This window comes from Cynocephalus volans, chromosome 5 (genome assembly GCF_027409185.1).
Source record: "Cynocephalus volans isolate mCynVol1 chromosome 5, mCynVol1.pri, whole genome shotgun sequence".
Lineage (NCBI taxonomy): Eukaryota > Metazoa > Chordata > Mammalia > Dermoptera > Cynocephalidae > Cynocephalus > Cynocephalus volans.
In genome coordinates, this window is record NC_084464.1 from 63,275,913 (window position 1) to 63,293,362 (window position 17,450).

The following is a 17,450-nucleotide window of genomic DNA, read 5'->3' on the forward strand; positions in this document are numbered from 1 at the left end:
ACTTATTTATATGGAACATCAGTCTCATAAAAGTTGTAGACCATCATTCACAATCGACAAGCTTAAAAAAAACAAAAACAAAAAACTTCACACATCAGAACAGTTTTAATACTGCATTTAATCGGCATTTGTTGTTACTGGCAGTATGACTTTGTTATTTTCAGACACTTTGCCCTAGAATCTACTGTTTGCTGCTGTTATATCCACTATAGATGGCATGTACCAATGTTGTGACTGGATTTATTATTCTTGCCATCATGAGACCTGCTGCCATCAGAACTACAGAATGTTCCTGACCAGTGTAACAAAGTGGTCATCCGGGGGTGGATTCCTCTGACTCCCAGGCTGCAAGGACTTCCTAATAGTAGGGATGTTGCTGATTCTTGTTGTAAATGCCTGAAATGAGAAACGGTAAGATCAGGACCTCAACAGCAGCCACAATCTTTAAGAAAAATCAGAACTTTGTTATGAGTAGAGAGTGTTGAGTGGAGCTCAGTGTGTTGAATCTGAGTTAATCCTTCAACACTGGATGATATTCCTGGCAAGGGCAGTATGATTGTCAGCATATTTAGCATGAGTTAAATTATCTTATTAAAAAGTCACTGTCACAATCAGTCAGTTCATATAAAAAACTCTAAAATATTCATATTCTTTGAGTTCTTGTGCTAGGAATTTATTATAAAGGGTGTGAGCAAAGAAATAGCTATAAGCTTGTTAACTCAGAGAAAGATTGGAGAAAACTTATGTTTTCAGGAAAAGGAAACTGATTATACAAGGGGTCTTCAAAAGTTCATGGAAAATTTTGTATTATCTTCTAATTCTATTTTTCCACAAATTTTTTGAAGTACTCTTGTATTAATTATGGTATATTTCTACAAGGAATATAAGCCAGTAACTTAAAATGATATGTATAAAAGGAAAAAAGAAGGTCTTGAATCGACAGGGAATAGAGTGCATTGTTTAGTAAAAAAGCCCAGGGAAGAAGAGAATATATACTTATTTTCTGTTTTGTGTAAGAAAGTGGGAAGGGAGGGATGCAAATATATATTTGTATTTGCTTGTGTTTGCATAGAAACACTGGAAGGAAACACAGGAAACTACTAAAAGTGATTATGGAAGCATGAAGGTGAGAGGGCAGTGTTGGGAAGAGACTTCTCAATTCATGCTTTTTAAATATAGCTTTGACTTTTCAAAAAGATGTGATTCTATTGCCTAATGAAAATAAAATAAAATACATGATATTGCAGAAGAATATTTGTTGACATGTAAATATATTTATGATAATTGAAAAGAGTGTTAAAAGCAGGCCACAAAACACTAGTCTAATCCTATTTTGGGGACAGTGAAAAATAATAGGTTGGGAAGTCTCATGTGGTAACATTTGGCTGGTGAGATTATAGGTCATTTTTAAAAATTTCTTTTGATTTATACAAATGTCTACTATAGTCACATGAACTTGCATTTCTTTTGTAATAAGAAAAAAAATGCTCTTCTTAAAGGACAGAATCCATGGTCACCTATTAAATAAAATGTGTCTGAGGAATTGGAGCAGAGGCCGGTAAGGCCTGGCAGTGGCAGAGTTCTGTCTGAGGCTGGGGCAATGTCACAGGAGACCGGCAGTGCCACCTGAGCAGAAGCTCTAAGCCATGGAGACTCCAGCTTCAGGGGGATGAAAAGTGGACATGATTGTCTGGTAGGAGCTGGAGAAAGAAGCAGCAAAGACACAGTAATCAGCCTTGCTTTGTCAGGAAAAAACACTCACAGCACTAAAAAAAAAAAAAAAGAAGGAAAGTGCTAAACATTTATGCTAAAAATCAGACAAATCTATTCTTTCTCCCTTCATAAGTTTTTATTTCCTAACAGATCCTAAAATATAAGCAAGAGAAAATAATCAAAATGAATAAAATGATGATTTTTTAAAAGCTGCGTTAAGTTTCTTTTGAGTTTGACCTGGAGGCACATTTTGTTCAGTCTTTGTTTCTGGTCATTTTTTCCTGGGCTTTGTGTGGATGTTCATACACTACCTTTAGCAGAGGGAAGTCAGAAAGAATAGAAGCATTGGGTTCTTCCACCATTAAAACAGCTTCTAGCAGTTGTATGTCTGACCAACTGAATTTGTTGCCAATGAGAAAATCCTCTCCACGGTTTTCAAAATCTACGGTAAGGAAAATAACAAAGAATATTGAATGGAAGTAAAGACTATTTTGTCTGGCTAACCACCTACAAAAGCATGAAATCTTTTGTACCTATCAGATTTACTGAAGAATCTTTTCTTGATAATATGCTGGCAAGGATAGGATGAAACCACCACTCTTACACATGCTATAAATTAGCACAATCTTCTTGGGAATTTGTCAGTGATAATTAAGACCCCTTGGGTGGTGAAGTGTTGGTACTGGGCTCCTGTTACAAGCCTGGGGATGGGTAAGTAAAATTGTACCCACCATTACAGGGAGACACAAAAGCTTCAATTAGCTAGAGCCTGGCTGCTATACTCATATTTCTATGAGTAGAAATAAGTCACCAATGGTATACCAGAAGTCCAATCCTGAGCCATATAAAAGGCTAATTTTTCACTATCCAGTGACAAGTGAATATAAAAATTCTCTCATGCAGCTTTGAATAGCCGATGCACAAAGTATGGGCTTACTCAATAAATAAGAACCAAAGGTAAATTCAGGCACCATGTCTCTTCCTGTGATACATACACAATAAAAATAAATGTTAGCATGGATGAAAAATTGCCTAGAATCTGTGAATTTTAGAGTACCCCAGACAGGGAAAAGATGAAAACACTTGATAGAATATATCAAATACTGTATGTCACATTTATGAAATGTGATTCCTGCTGAAGATAAGCTCACAGCTAAAAATTACACAGCATGTGAGGAAACCCTAGTCATGCATGAGATAGAAGCAACAGACTCACAAAAAAGGAGAATTTTGAGCCACAGAAAATAAAAGTGAATTCTTTAAGGGGTTAAAAATGTTTAAAGTGTTCAAAGAGATAATAAAAAGAAAGACATGTACAAAAAAAGAGTGTATGAATTTGGAAAAGATATCAATAAAATTTTGAAATAAAAACATAAACATCAATATAATAAAAACTCAATGGAGAAATTGAAAAACAAAAGAATCAGTAATTTGTCATAGAGATCCAAGGAACCCACAGAGATAAAGAGACTGAAAATATAAAAGAGAAGCTAAGAAACACGAAAGACGGGACTTCTGGTCAAGATGGCAGAATAGACAATCCCCAGTGTCACTCCCTCCTACAAATCAACCAATTTACAACTATAAGAAAGCAACTGCAGCCAAGCTAGGGCTGCTAGCACTGAGGGGAAGAGGAGGAGAGACCTATGGAGTGCGTGAAGGTGGGAGAAGCCACAATGACAGAAAGAAAAAACCACTCTGACATTTTGAATGCTGCCTGCTTACAGGCTGGAGTGGCTCAATGCACCGAGAAGGAGCTGGCAAATGCCACAGCTGTGCCCTTCAGATGAAGTTGCTTGGAGGCAGCAGGGGAGAAGAGGGCCTTGGTGGCCCCAAGGCCAGCAAGACCACTAACAGGGTTCCCACGGACCCACATAGGAGCAAGGAGCCACAACAAGTGAAAAAAAGGAGCCACTCAGAGGCCAGTGAGTTATTGAAAGGGACCGGTGCACAGCCTGTCCCATGGGAAGTGTTTGGAGCATGGGCAGTGGGTGAGACGGGCCCACCAGGGGAACACTGGGGCACAGCAAGGACAGCTGATCTACCTCCAGTCAGCACAGGACCACTCAGAGGAGACTGGTCAGGAATATAGAATTGTTTGGGGTGCAGTTTGCTGAAAAGACTCAGGCCCAGACCAGAGTTTCTACACAACCAAGGTACACTGCATCTCACGAGACCGGGAAGTACCTACAAAGTCAACCATTAAAACCCGAGCTGCCCAAAAAGCCTTCCCTAGGGAATCAGCAGCGAAGCAGCAACTTAGCTCAACCACACAGCTGAAGTACTGGTCCCCACAGGAAGATCCCCCATTTTAGAAGTAAGCAAAGGACAACAAATTAGTTCCAGTGCAAATTTAAGTGGTGGGAACAGCAAATAATCCAATACAGAACTGAAAGAAATAGCAAAGTATTCACAACGAGAGATGAAGTTTGATATTAACTAGTAAAGGTCTCATTTCACCAAAGAACACCTATAACACCTAGAAAGACCAGAAGTTCCCTGGGCTACCAAGCCAGAAAGGGGGGAGGGCCGGGGGCCTCAGTCATGCCCTCCAACACCCACAACCAGTCCTGAGGGTGGGGGCCAAGAGCTTTGGCCACACTCCCCCAACACTTGCAGGCAGCCCAGCAATGACCACTGAGCCTCTGCAGGAAGCGCCCCGGGCTCTTCTGAGTCAGGGTGGTGGGGGGCCTTGGGCCTCAGTCACCCCAACACTGACCTGAGCAACCAGCCCAGCAATGACCACCAAGCCACAGCAAGACAGGCCCCAGATTCCTGAGCTGGGGTGGTGGTGGCAAGGGCTTTTGCCACACACCCCCAACATCTGCACCCAACCTGGCAATGACCAAGCCATTGTTGGAAGTCCCCATTCTCCCCTGTGGGTTTAAGGGCGGTGCCACAATCCTCAATCCCACCTCTTCTCCTTCCTCCTTCTTCCATCACATTTCCTTCCCCTTTCCTCTCTCCCCCTCCCTTGCAATTGCTCTGCAACAACATCCTAGAATGCAAAAAAATATATATATATATTAATAAAATTACATTTTCTTTAAAAAAAAAAAAAGAAACACAAAAGACAGAATGAAGCTCCAACATATATCTAGCAAGGGCCCAGAAGGACAGAATAGAGAGAACGGGGAAGAAACCATTTTCAATGCTATTTGGTAGGGAATTTTCCAGAATGTGTAAAAAAAAAAAAAAAAAAAAGAATCCTCAGACTGAAAAAGAACACCAAGCAGAAAAACAAAACAAATTCATAAGCAAACACAGTTATTGAAAGTATATCAGATAAAGAGAAAAATCTAAAATAAATAAAGAGAAAAATATGGTACCATCAAAGGAAAAATAACCATACTAGTAGCAGACTTCTAAATAACAACAGTCAAGGTCAGAAGACATTGTAACAATATCTTCAGTGTTTTGAGGGAAAATGATTATTAATCTAGAAATCTGTAACCATCTAAATAATTATTTTAGAGTTAAGGTAAAATGAAGATATTTTCTGACAAAGACTGAAAGAGCTAACCACTTACAGCTCCTCCCTGAAAGAACTACAGAAAATGCTCTTTGTGTAGAAGGAAAAAGCACCCAAAAGAAAGGCACGAGAAGCAGGAGCAATGGTGAGCAAAGAAATCAGCCAACCATGTTGCCAAGTCCACATGAGTGACTGTTTAAAAAATGAACTACTTAGGAGAAGTTTAAAAACCAGTTGGGTCTAAAATATTATTCAGGGCCAGCCCGTGGCTCACTCGGGAGAGTGCGGTGCTGATAAAATATTATTCAACAAAAACATAAAAATAAGAAAGAAGTTTGGAGGAAAGATGAAGCTTTGTTTTATTGAGAAGATAGTGACTAATAGTTTAGAAAAGAAGTAAATGTGTGTCTTCCAAAACATTAGAAGGAAAGTAAGAAATACAGAAAACTTCATCAATCTAATAGCACTTAGAAAAGAGGGGGGAAGGTAAAGAAAAGTTTTGTATTTATAAATAGAAAACAACATAGACTAAAAGGAGTAAATACAAATTTATTAGTAATGGCAAGATATTTGTCTGTATGGCTCCAAACACAGAATTGACTGAACAAACTTATAGTATGGTTCTGTGTGCATAAAAATACTTTAAGATCCACCGATGTTTTTTATAAGATTTTTTAACAACCCAAAGACAGGACTCTATTTTTGAAAATGAACAGGAAGAACTTACATCAAATTCTTGGTGTAAATTCAGGTTGTCTCTGGGGAGGGAGAGAGGACGGGATGGAAGAGTTGAGTGCAGTCCAAAGGAGACTTTAACTATCTGTATAGATTTGTTTTAGGGAGAAAGAAAAAATTCATAAGCAAGAAAATAAAAGTATCGACATTGCCAAGTCATAGGTACACAGCAGTTCTGCTTTTGAAAATATTTTAAATAATAGAATAACAGGTGTAATTATCTTCAGCCTAAGTACAATTATCTAAAAATCTAAAACAAACTATTTATAGTCGAATGGAAGGAAATACACCAAGATAGTACCGACATTTATCTTTTAGTGGTGAGGGTGGAAGTGACTTTTTTCTTTCTACATTCTACATTTCTGTATTATCCAATTTTTTATGATGAGTATCTACTTCTCATAAAATAAGTTTTAAAACTCACTTTATTTTAGGAAATAAAGTTCAATCTCTGAATGCAAAAACTTGGACTTACACATTTCAAAATATGGCATCTGTTTTAGAGAGCTAACGTAGACAATAGTCTTTGATTTGGCAAAGCAATTTAGTTACCTAGGAGAATCAGAGAAGCAGGGTTTGTTTTCTTCTCAGGACTGTGGTCTTTGCACAGAGAAAAGCTCTGTCCCCAAGCCCCAAAGAGAATGCTTTACTTGGACTAGCAGCCTCCAGAATATATGCTCTGGATCAGATGGGATATCAAGAGAGATTGTTTGGTAACTAAATCAAAACACAAGCCCAAGTCCCAATGACATGTCATGGTGACAAATCATTTTAAAATAGTTCCTAGTTCTTTAACTCAACATAAGGAAATTAGTAACTGTATTTAATTTAAAACACAATTAAAATTATTTAGTATATCCTGTCTTACAGAGTAGAAATGACACAGTCCAGCCAAAGACTAGACTCAAGAAGTATTTAGGGTCTACTAATTTCAGAAAGAATAACTAGGATGTAAATGAATCACGTAGTTCCATTTTGCTAAAAGAGAAACAAACTAGACACTAAAGTACATTTTAAAAAACACTATTACACCCAACTCTAAATTGAATATGACAGTTTTAAGTAAGTGTTCTGAATTAATGCAACATCTGATTAAAGAGGTTGGATAGGCCAGAATGCCTCAACCAGGGTGTCATCCTTCACTGCTGTGCATAAATATCTGAGAATTTGAACCCCAAATTCTTGAAGTTGTGGAGCAGGGGTTGGAATAATGAAGCCCCTAAAGCAGTCTCCTCCAGCTGCCAGCTGCTTTGTCTGTTTGCCCTAAAGCCACACAAATGTCATCACTCTCTATGAGTACTGTGACATGAGAAAGTTAAGAAACACAACAGTAACCAGAGCTCCTTAGAGAAATGGCTGATTGCAGATCTGCAGAAGGGAATGTACAAGATGAACCTGGAGTATCCTGTTGTATCAGGGAGCAAGGAAGATGGCTGGGGTCATGTCAAAAATTCCAGCAGCAGGGCCGAGCCCGTGGTGCACTCGGGAGAGTGCAGCACTGGGAGCGCTGCGACGCTCCTGCCTCGGGTTCGGATCCTATATAGGAATGGCCGGTGCACTCACTGGCTGAGTGCTGGTCACGAATAAAGACAAAAATAAATAAATAAAATAAAAATTCCAGCAGCAAACTTGAAGAAACTACCACTGGCCAAAAGATAGGATGCTTGAGCCCCATTAAGAACAAGAGCTTTGAAACTAATTAAAACACAATAAATATGCTTAAATACACGATGACAAAAGTATCATTATGTTACTTAAAGGACAAAAATAAGAATGAAGTAATAATAATAATAATAAATTCATTGTTCTCCTTTGAATATACTAAGTAACTAACTCATTTTTAAATAAAAATTTAAAACTCATTTTGAATAAAGAGTCAAGCATTTATCTTCCTTGTTTACCTAAACCATACTCCAGAATAACCAAATATATTACAAGGGAGAGATTCTTTTTAGAGAAAATATTCCAGCTCCTAAGTGAAGAGAGACTGACAGGATTGAGATGCCAACATTTTGCATCCACTAATACATCAATGTATCTAGACATTGATCATCAATCACATTAATGTCATAAGAAAGGCAACAACCAAAAATTTGTGCTTCCTGATGACCTACATAACACCACCTACGAAGTAATAATCAAGCCTGAACCTGATCAAGCTTCTAATCCTAACTCCCAATTTACAAGAAATCTAGGAACAAAGAGGTATTTTACAATGGGTGAAATCCAGACCGAGAGTAACTCTACAAGACAAATGCAAGATGAAAAAGGAGAGAAAGAGAGAGAGGAGACTGAAGAAATGCATCGACTGATTACAATTAACAAAGTTGAGTTTGATCCTGGTTTGAACAAATAAATTATTTTAAAATGTTTTGGGAAGTACTGGATTAGGCCACACACTGATTTCAAAGTCTGTAGTATGATAAAGCACAGGGAATACTACAACTCAAATAATAATATTACTTATTTTTAATGGAAGATATTTCAACAACACTGTACATTATCCCTGGATAAACAGGAGCTTGTTTGTCTAGTACTGTGAGGTACTGAGAGAATTCTTCATTCTAGTTTAATCAACAGTAAATCATTCTTTACCAAGGCTAGGACTGAGGATATATACCACACAATTCTTTTGTCCAGCGAACCCTATAGAACTTTATGCTAATGTGTCTTGCTTATCATTTCTAGTGCTGTCCTCTAAGTTTGGAACCTTGTTAGAGGTACTGTGAGTACATTTCTCACCCGTATTCATTCCAAAACGACTTCAGAAAAGTTGTGATTTTAAAAGACTTTGTATTTTGATTGAGGCAGGATTAGCTGCCAGTATTAGACCTAAAAAAAATACCTGACAGTGAATTCAAGATAGTGACACCTTGGGCTGATGGCTTATTTTTAAAAATCATAGCAGAAATGCTGTATACTTTCATTGCACTTGGTTAATTCCAATTCTGTTTTGTTGGAGGCTCCATAATTTTACCTGTTATTTGTTCTGGAATCCTTATTAAAGTTTTGATCCCAAAGCAGTAAAGCTCTCTCATTGCTTCTGTCTTTTCAGATATTCACTCTAAATATTCTAAGTGACAGGAAACGTAAAAGCCCTGGATCTCTGCAGCTTACCTTTTCAAAGATGGGGAAGTATCTGGTTTTAGCTTTCTTCACAATTAAAACAGGGTTCTTCTCTTTTTCCTCAGGGTGTTTGAACACAGCCAACACCACCATTATCATTAGGCCCAGGGTGCCATCAACATACACATCAATCCTGACAAGACATCCTTTGGCTGTTAGTCTGAGAGGAACCTTCAAGTATAGGGATTTATAATCTGATACTTGCATAGTATAAACAGATGTTGGAGCAAATGATTTTTGCTCTTTCTCTTAAGTTTCCACTCTCATGTATGATTTCTGGTACCAGAACCAGCCAAGTGACCAGGATATAGTAGGGTCTCTGGAAATGTTTATTGAATAAAAGGATGTATGAAAGAATTAATGAATGCCTCTAGATTGAAATCTGCCATAAACAAATGATTGGATTATTATGGTTTTAAAAACTGAACTCAATGAAGTTGACCAAAAGTGCAAAACTATTAGTACCAGAACATTTTCACTTATTTAGAGAAGATACAGAATTTGTTAAATTAACAAAGATATGTAATTTGTTAAATTACAGGTCTTCTGTTGACCTGGCAACTGAAAAAGAAAAGTTTAGTTTCCTAGTCAGGTAGGACAAACAGCTGTATTTCATTCCCTTTAAAGTTTTCCTTTCATTTACAAATGCTAAAAAAATAAAAGAAGTAAAAAGTTATTAAAACAACTAATAATGGTGTAACGGTAGATATATTACTATTATTTACTGGCCTATTGGTACATTCATGCTGAGCTAGTTCTCTCTACAAGTGTGTCTTTGAATCCCCCTCTATGTGCTAATTTATGTGCAAATTTAGTTTAATGATTGCTATGGTTTAAATGCCCAAAGCTCCTGTTGAAATTTGATCTCCAATGTGGGAGTGTTGGGCCTAGTGAAAGATGTTTGGGTCATGGAGGCAGATCCCTCATGAATAGATTAATGCCCTTCCACACGAGTCAGTGAGTTCTCACTCTCAACAGAATGGATTAGTTCCCATGACAGCAGGCTGTTAAAAAGAGTCTGAGTTCCTCAGTTTCTCTCTTGCCATGAGATCTCTCTGTGCATGCCCACTCCCCTTCCAATTTCTGCCTTGAGTGGGAGCTACCTGAGGCCCTTACCACATGCAGCTGCCCAATCTTGGACTTTCCAGCCACCAGAATCATGAGCCAAATAAACCACTTTTCTTTATAAAATACCCAGTCTCAGGTATTCTGTTATAGCAACACAAAATAGACTGAGACAATGGTCTTCTGTAGACTTTGTCTTTCTTTTTAAGGACATGTAAAAGAATAACATACTCTCATTGTCCTATCTGAATTGCACATCATTCTTCTTCCATGTTAGATTGTCACCTGGCTCACTTGCTTTAGTCTATTACTGTTTATGCCTAACCTAGAGGAAAGAATATTAACAATATTACCTATAATTTCGGATGCATATCGTGGAAAAAACCATGGAAACCTTGGAAAAACCACAAAAACCAACTAAAAATATGCTCCCAAACAATGAGAGACTGCTTTTGCATATCAGCACTTACATTGTTACAAAAGGATTTTATTCACACACTGTTTGAAATTGCTTCTCTTGTCATATACCTTTGGGATTACGGGTTGGAATGACTAAGTCTGTTTTAAAAATGGAGATATGTGCAAGTTGGGTTGGCTGTTACTTTTTATGGACTTTGCTCATGTCTGTCTTAGCCCTCTTTCTTCTTTTTTTAAACAATTGAGCTAGGGGCTTTCTTCTACCATGTCTTGGATGTATACTGACCATCTCCACTGTGTCCATGTTTATAGTGATGAGATTTTAGGGACCACTGAAAAGACTCCTCTACCCCAAGTCCAGATACAATTTTGTAGTTGCAAATCTTTGTTTTGTCTTAATTCTACTATCTCCTGTGAAACTAATCTGTCTCTGGGGAGTAATAACCCAGTTGTCCTCAGCCAGGCTTAGCACAGTGCACAGCACAGAGTAGATGCTTGTGGTATATAAGTGCAAAAAAATGGCCACAAACCCTCACCCTCCAGTATTTCCAATGACATTTGGCAGCTCCTTCCATCAATAGATGGGGTCTATTTCTAAGACTGACCTTGTCACTTGCTCTGACTAACAGAATCAGGTGGAAATGATGAAGTACCAGTTCTGTGCCCAGAACTTAAGAGGCCTGCATGCTTTCATGCTCACTCTTAGAACCCTCCCTAGATGCCATGAGAAGAAGCTCAGGAAGACAGGATGAGAGACACATGGCCCATTTGTCCCCTAATTGATAGTCAGCCAACACCCAAAACAATATTTGCATGCTAACTACTGGTTGACTACAGACATATGAGTAAGTCCAGCTGAGAGAAGTCAAGCCAGATAGGCCAGCCACACAGATGACCCACGGACTGTTAAGCAATAATAAATGCTTGCTGATTTCAGTCACTGTGTTTCAATGCGATGTGTTCTACAGCATTATTTACAGTAAATAGATAGTGATGCAAAGCTCAGTATTTGTTTGCTGAGTCAGTCATTTCCACTTCCATGTGGAATAGTTTACCAGGTTATTTTCCAAGAGCATGTTTTGTTAGGAGTGGGGGTAGAATATGAGACTGCACAAAAACGGGAGACATGGAGCATTATCCATAGTTCTGCACCAGGCACACCAGGTCTAGCAAGACTGCTCCACTTTGTTCCTCTTGCCTTCTCCTCCCAGTCCAGGCTGAAAAGTACACCTGAACCAGGTTTCAGTTGGTGCTGAACTACAGAAGCTTAGACAAGAATCAAGTATAGACATGAACACTGTGGTACCTGACTCTCTCCTTTAGGTCCTCCCCATACAGGTTGTATTTGGCAGCGAGATAGCTAAGGATGGCTCTAGTCTGCATCAGCACCATTCCATCAATTTCAACCATAGGCACTTGGCCAAAAAGCAGGTGTCCATCTGTGGTTTGAGCAAAGAGATATTAGGATACTCTTTTTCAATAGTTGCAGCAAGACTATAGGATGGTTCACTTCTAATTTCACTGAGTGATTTTTAGTTTTCATCCAAAGTGATGAGTTAAAGACCCCAGTTGTTGAGGAAATGCCTAGCATTTGCTTCATGTAAAATTTGAGATTTGTTTGGTGGTTTCATGCATTTTTTTGCATGCTGGTTAATCATGATTATTTGATTTTCCACATTTACTATTCCTATGTTAAGGAAGTCCTTCTGGGTCTTAAAGTTCAAGGTGTATAAGAACCACCTGGGGTGAGGGTTATTGAAAATACCCACCCCACGTCCCAGACACTGATTCAGGGTAGAGTCTGGGGGTCTGCATTCTTTATAAAGCACATCTGGTATCACTCCAGGTGTGCACAGCAGCAGAATGGATGTGACAGCAAGAGCCCAGGCAGTCCTGAGTTCACTTGTCAGCCTTAGCCCTTTCTAACCATGTGACTTTGAGCAAATTACTTACCTGAGCTTCAGTTTCCTTTCTGAAAAATAGCAACCATATCTATCTGGCAGGAATTTGAAAGGATGAAATGAGAGAATATAAGTAAAACACTAATACCGTCAGTAATCAATGTTCAGTAAAATCAAGTTCTCTTTTTTGCAAGTGACTACTTATATAAATAATATATTTAAAGAAATATTACAAATGGTGTCATTTTCATGATGTCTTGAAGAAATGAACAGCTTTTAAATTTCCATTAATACCTGCACATTGTCGAGAATAAGGAAATTTACCCAGAATAGGAACCAGACTTCACCAGCGCAATGGCAAAGGCCACAGTTAATTCCCCCAGCTTCTAATACTGTCCCTGCTTGATTTAATGAGAGGCAGTAGAAGACAGCGGGGAGGACATCTCCTCAAGAATCAGTGACAGCTCTCTAGAGAGCCAGTGTCCCTGCCTAGTTGCATGACTTTAGGCAAGTGTCTATCTGCTCTGCAACAGTATCTGTCCTACCCATCTCACCTGGTTTCTTTGAGTAGGAATAAGAGTACACTTTGGAAATATCAGTATTATTATTAATGGAGAAGCTGCAAAACCTCCATTTAGTAAAGGTATTTCTATGTTCATTCAGTATTGACAAGCATCTGAAAGCCAGGCACTGCACTGCTGCTTATGAGTCAAACAAACATCAGTTAGAAGTGATACCTACTTCTAGGAGTTGACCATCTTTTTCAGAAGGATTTTTAAAATTTCACCTCAAGAGTGCAGGATTTTTATATCATTTTGTTCAATTTTCTCATATTATAGATGAAGGCACTGCAGAGGCCAAGGGAGATGAACATGATTTGCCCAAACTCACAGGGTCAGGGGACAGCTAAGCCAACAGAGTGGGCCTCCTGACTCCCAGTGCAGTGCTCTTCCTGCTGTCCCTCTCTTCCTCCTGTTCACAAATAACAGTAATGCCCAGGAGGGTGCCCTCAGAGCAGCAGCAGCATCACAGAGTCAGGGAGGACTGGAGGATTTCAGAGGCTGTTAGGGATCACTCCCGGCTGAATGCTCTTGGAAGAGTTTATGGAGATGCATTCACTTATTCAATAGTTCTGTATTTAACCCCTACTATGTACCAAGGACTGTCCTCATTCGGGGTGGAGAGGGGCAGAAATAAAGAGGAAGGGGAGCTTCAAGGGGATTCCAGATAATAACGTTTCTGGACAAGAATTGGGGAAGGAATACCCAGGCCCTTTTCACTCAATAAGATCTACTGGCACATTGTAATCTGTGACCGTAGAGATTATTTTTATTTTAGTATCAGGAGACAGGAACGCAGAGAAGTTAAAGGCCTTGCCCAAAGTCATACAGTTTATAAGTGGCAGTTCTGCTGCTAGTTGAGTGTCCTGCTTAAAAAGCAGTTTGTGTTAATTTCATGATTGTTTATCAGCAAAAATGGGGACACCCAGGTTTCCTTAGATAAGGACAATAAATGGTAAGTCTGTTAGAACTTTAAGAAATCCTCTAAAAGTACTCTCTTTTCTCTCAGTTTGAGAAATTTTTCTTGGTAATTGTAATGATTACAGACTTCTTGAATATTGGATTAGTATTTAAGAATTCTTCAAGGATTCTTTGGTGGGAGGGGGAGTATTGAGCCAATTAGTGCTGGTCAAGCCATGCTATCATATTAATTGAGGTCACCATCATAACCTACATGACAGCTGTGTGCAGGACACAGTGAGCGGTCAGCAGTAGCAGCCAGGCCGGGTGCCTGCCTTTGCTCATAGCTGTCATTCTGAGCTCTGCGTTCCACATCGAAATGAGTATTTCCAGACAGGAGTTTCTATTTTTCAAATAAGATAACATTGAATCAATCTAGGCTCACCATTCTTCAACTTTTCATACTGTTCTCTTGTTTCAATAAATTCTTCTTCAAACTAGATAAAGGATAGAGAGACATTGTTATAACTTTAAAGTCCTCAAAAAGAGAGAGAGAAGTGCTCACAGTGTAAAATGCCCAAGGGTTTCCCGAATAAAATTTTAAAAGGAACCATAAAGCCATCGACTACCACACATCCGACAACTCTGACAAAGTATGTGTGCAGATTAGCTTAGATCACATGGGCCTGGCAGCCCTTTTGGGGTTTTGGCTACTTGGAGGCTATCCCCAAGCCCCCATTCCTGTTTTTCCTTTCCTTCATCTTAGTCCTTCCTCTCTCCAAACTCTTGTCCTCTCTCCGGCTTCCCCGATGATTTCTCCTCTTCCCTTCCCTCTCTTCTCTTTCTTCTGCCTCTTCTGTGTTATTCTCCCTCCATATCAGGGCAAATTATATTTCTCTTTGACGCTCATATTTTCAAAGAAAGAGATCCAAAAATCATTACTCAGGTGAAATTATTATCATTTATTAGTGAAGTTTCTAACACATTTGTGAGAAAGAGTGATTTTTTTGTCCCCCACATCTTGAGATGGGGGTGTGGTAAGGGGAGCAGTGCAGAGAGAGGTCCTTAAAGGGAAAAAGAGGAAAACAAAGAAGGTAACGAGTCCTTGCTCCAGAGGAGATGACATCCAAACAGGGAAAAGGAAGACTACACCTGCATGGGACAGAATAGACCAAGGCACTTGTGAAAATCTATGGAAAAGTCAGTGGGGAGGGAATTCAGAGTTAAGGAAAGATCTAGGGGGTGCGTCTTTCAGGGGACAGCTCAAGGAGAGATGAGACTCAGCTGGGCCTCAGGGTGCAGTTGGCAGCCATGAGTATTACAAGATTGGGGTACTGAGGTAGAGCTGAAAAGACCCCAGAAAATCACCCAGTCCCAATGGAAAGTCAGATGTGAGTCTCCTCTGACTCCTTTGTCTTGTGATCTACTAAGATCTTTTCACACCTACAAAGCTTCCAGAACACTCTCTAGCCCACAAACTCCTCCCACATCTTCACCCCTCCAGCACTATGAGCCCTTCGTCCTCTCTCACAGAAGAAGACACTTGAAAAGAGAATAAGTAGATACAGCCTAGAGGCACCATCCTGAATTTTGAAGGGGAAAGGGAGCCACTTCAATCCCACGCAAATTATCCTCCTTCCTTTTTCCAGTCAGGAACCAACCTCCACTCCAGCTGCAGCCAGCAGTCAGCGGATCGACTCTGTCCTGCCCCTACCTTGAAAGTAGCACAGCTTGGGTTTGGCTGCCATGACTCCTAACTCAGGGCTACCTAAAGGGCAAATTAACAACAACAAAAAAATACATTTAAAAAATGCACACCATATGGTATGTCTCCATTTATAGCAATTCCAAAACAGGTAAAACAAAACTATCATTTAGGGATACATACCTAGGAAGTAAAACTATGAAGAAAAGCAAGAAAACAATTATCACAGAAGCAGGATGGTGGTTACCTCTAGTGAGGAGAATGAAGGTGAGGGTTGGGGAGGGGCATTTGAGGTTCCGGGGAAGCCAACAATGTTCAGTTTCTTGAGCAGAATTATTAGTCTTTGCAATTAGTCTTTAAATTATACATAAATGTCTTTGCACCGTACTCTATAAATGCTCTAGTTCACAATGTAAGAAAAAAGGAAGGACAAGCTATACATATCAAGGTGTCAGGGTATTGTGTAGATTTGAGGGACTGCCTGTGGAATTTTGAGAAAGGAATTCGGAGTTAATATAATGGTTTCACAAATACTTAATTACAGCTGGATAAGAAGAATAAGTTTGAGTATTGTATAGTAGTGCTAGGTGTCTATAATTAACAATAATTTATGATATATTTTTGAATGGCTAGAAGAGAGGAGTTCAAATGTTCTCATCACAAAGAAATGATAAATGTTTGTGGTGATGGATATACTAATTGGCCTGATTTAATCATCACAGTTTGTACATGTATCAAAATGTCGTTCTGTACCCCATAAATACGTACAATTATTACATGTCAATTAAAAATAAAAGAAGAAGAAAAAAAAAGTGATAGTTTTATGAATGACCCTGCAAAAGAAAATCTTTCCTAATAGCAGCAAGGAGGTGGACCTGTTTGGATTCAAATGTTCAGTGGTGACTGGGGACCCTGATTTCTGTCACAAGACTTTCTTGAGCACTGAGACAAGCACAGATGCAGGCATAGACAGGACCAGGATTCTGGTCCTTACCCAGTCACCAATGAGCTGGGTAACCTTACACCCAATTTCTTAAACCTGTCTGCCTTCATGACCTCATCCATAATTGGGAAGAATACACTAGGTGATCTGCAGCCCTTTAAAGGAGAGTGTAGTAATAGTGCAAGTGTACCTAATAGCATTTTCTATCTCACTGCTGCAAGAGCCACAGTGGCTATTCCGTTATGATCCTGCCTGCTTCACAGTATTACTGAGATGATCAAAGGAGGTGAACTAAAGGTAAATTGCTTTGAAAATACTAAAGCTCTAGACCAAGTCAGAGGATTATTGGGTCTCCTTTTCTCACCTTGGACCTTCCCACCCCAATGCAACCAGGCATGCTTCAAGGGAACAGAAAAAATACCAACTGCTGGCACAGCGCAGGTGGCACTGTGGCTCAGAGGGTGCTCAGGAGGTGTCAGGGTGAGCACACGGGTGGAGAGGCTATGAGACCTCAGCTGCATGAGGAGCTTTTTCCGTGGTCCTCAGTCTGGTCGGCAGCCAAACTACCAAATATAATGCCCTAGCAGGGATTTGACTTGAGCATGCTGCTGCACTAACCAACTCACAAGGAAGTAAAAAACCGGAGTATCAGTAATTCGGTTTATGATGAGAAATTCAACTATCACCCATAATCCTATGACACGGTTCACGAAGTCTTGCAGGTGTTTGGAAGCCCTTCCTCCCTATGACTGTCCTGGTCTCTTATGTGTTGGATTCACAGTTTAACTCTTGGAGAAGTTTAATTCCTTTCTTGCTCCCTAGGCACCACCTATACTGGGTTGCTGTCAAGCTCCAGTCATTTTAAATCACCTCTTCAGCTATTGTATGTTGAAAATTTCAGAAATTCCCAAGA

The 17,450-nt window shown here is 39.4% G+C and overlaps 1 protein-coding gene across 1 annotated transcript; it reads right to left on the minus strand.

The window, feature by feature from the left end:
• Positions 1 to 279: 279 nt before the first annotated feature.
• Positions 280 to 15,637, minus strand: LOC134377819 (glutathione S-transferase A4-like). Its single transcript, XM_063096548.1, is given in 6 exon segments — positions 280 to 396; positions 2,025 to 2,155; positions 9,034 to 9,179; positions 11,835 to 11,967; positions 14,335 to 14,386; positions 15,551 to 15,637. Coding segments are annotated over 6 exon segments (666 nt in total).
• Between the last annotated feature and the right edge of the window lie 1,813 nt (positions 15,638 to 17,450).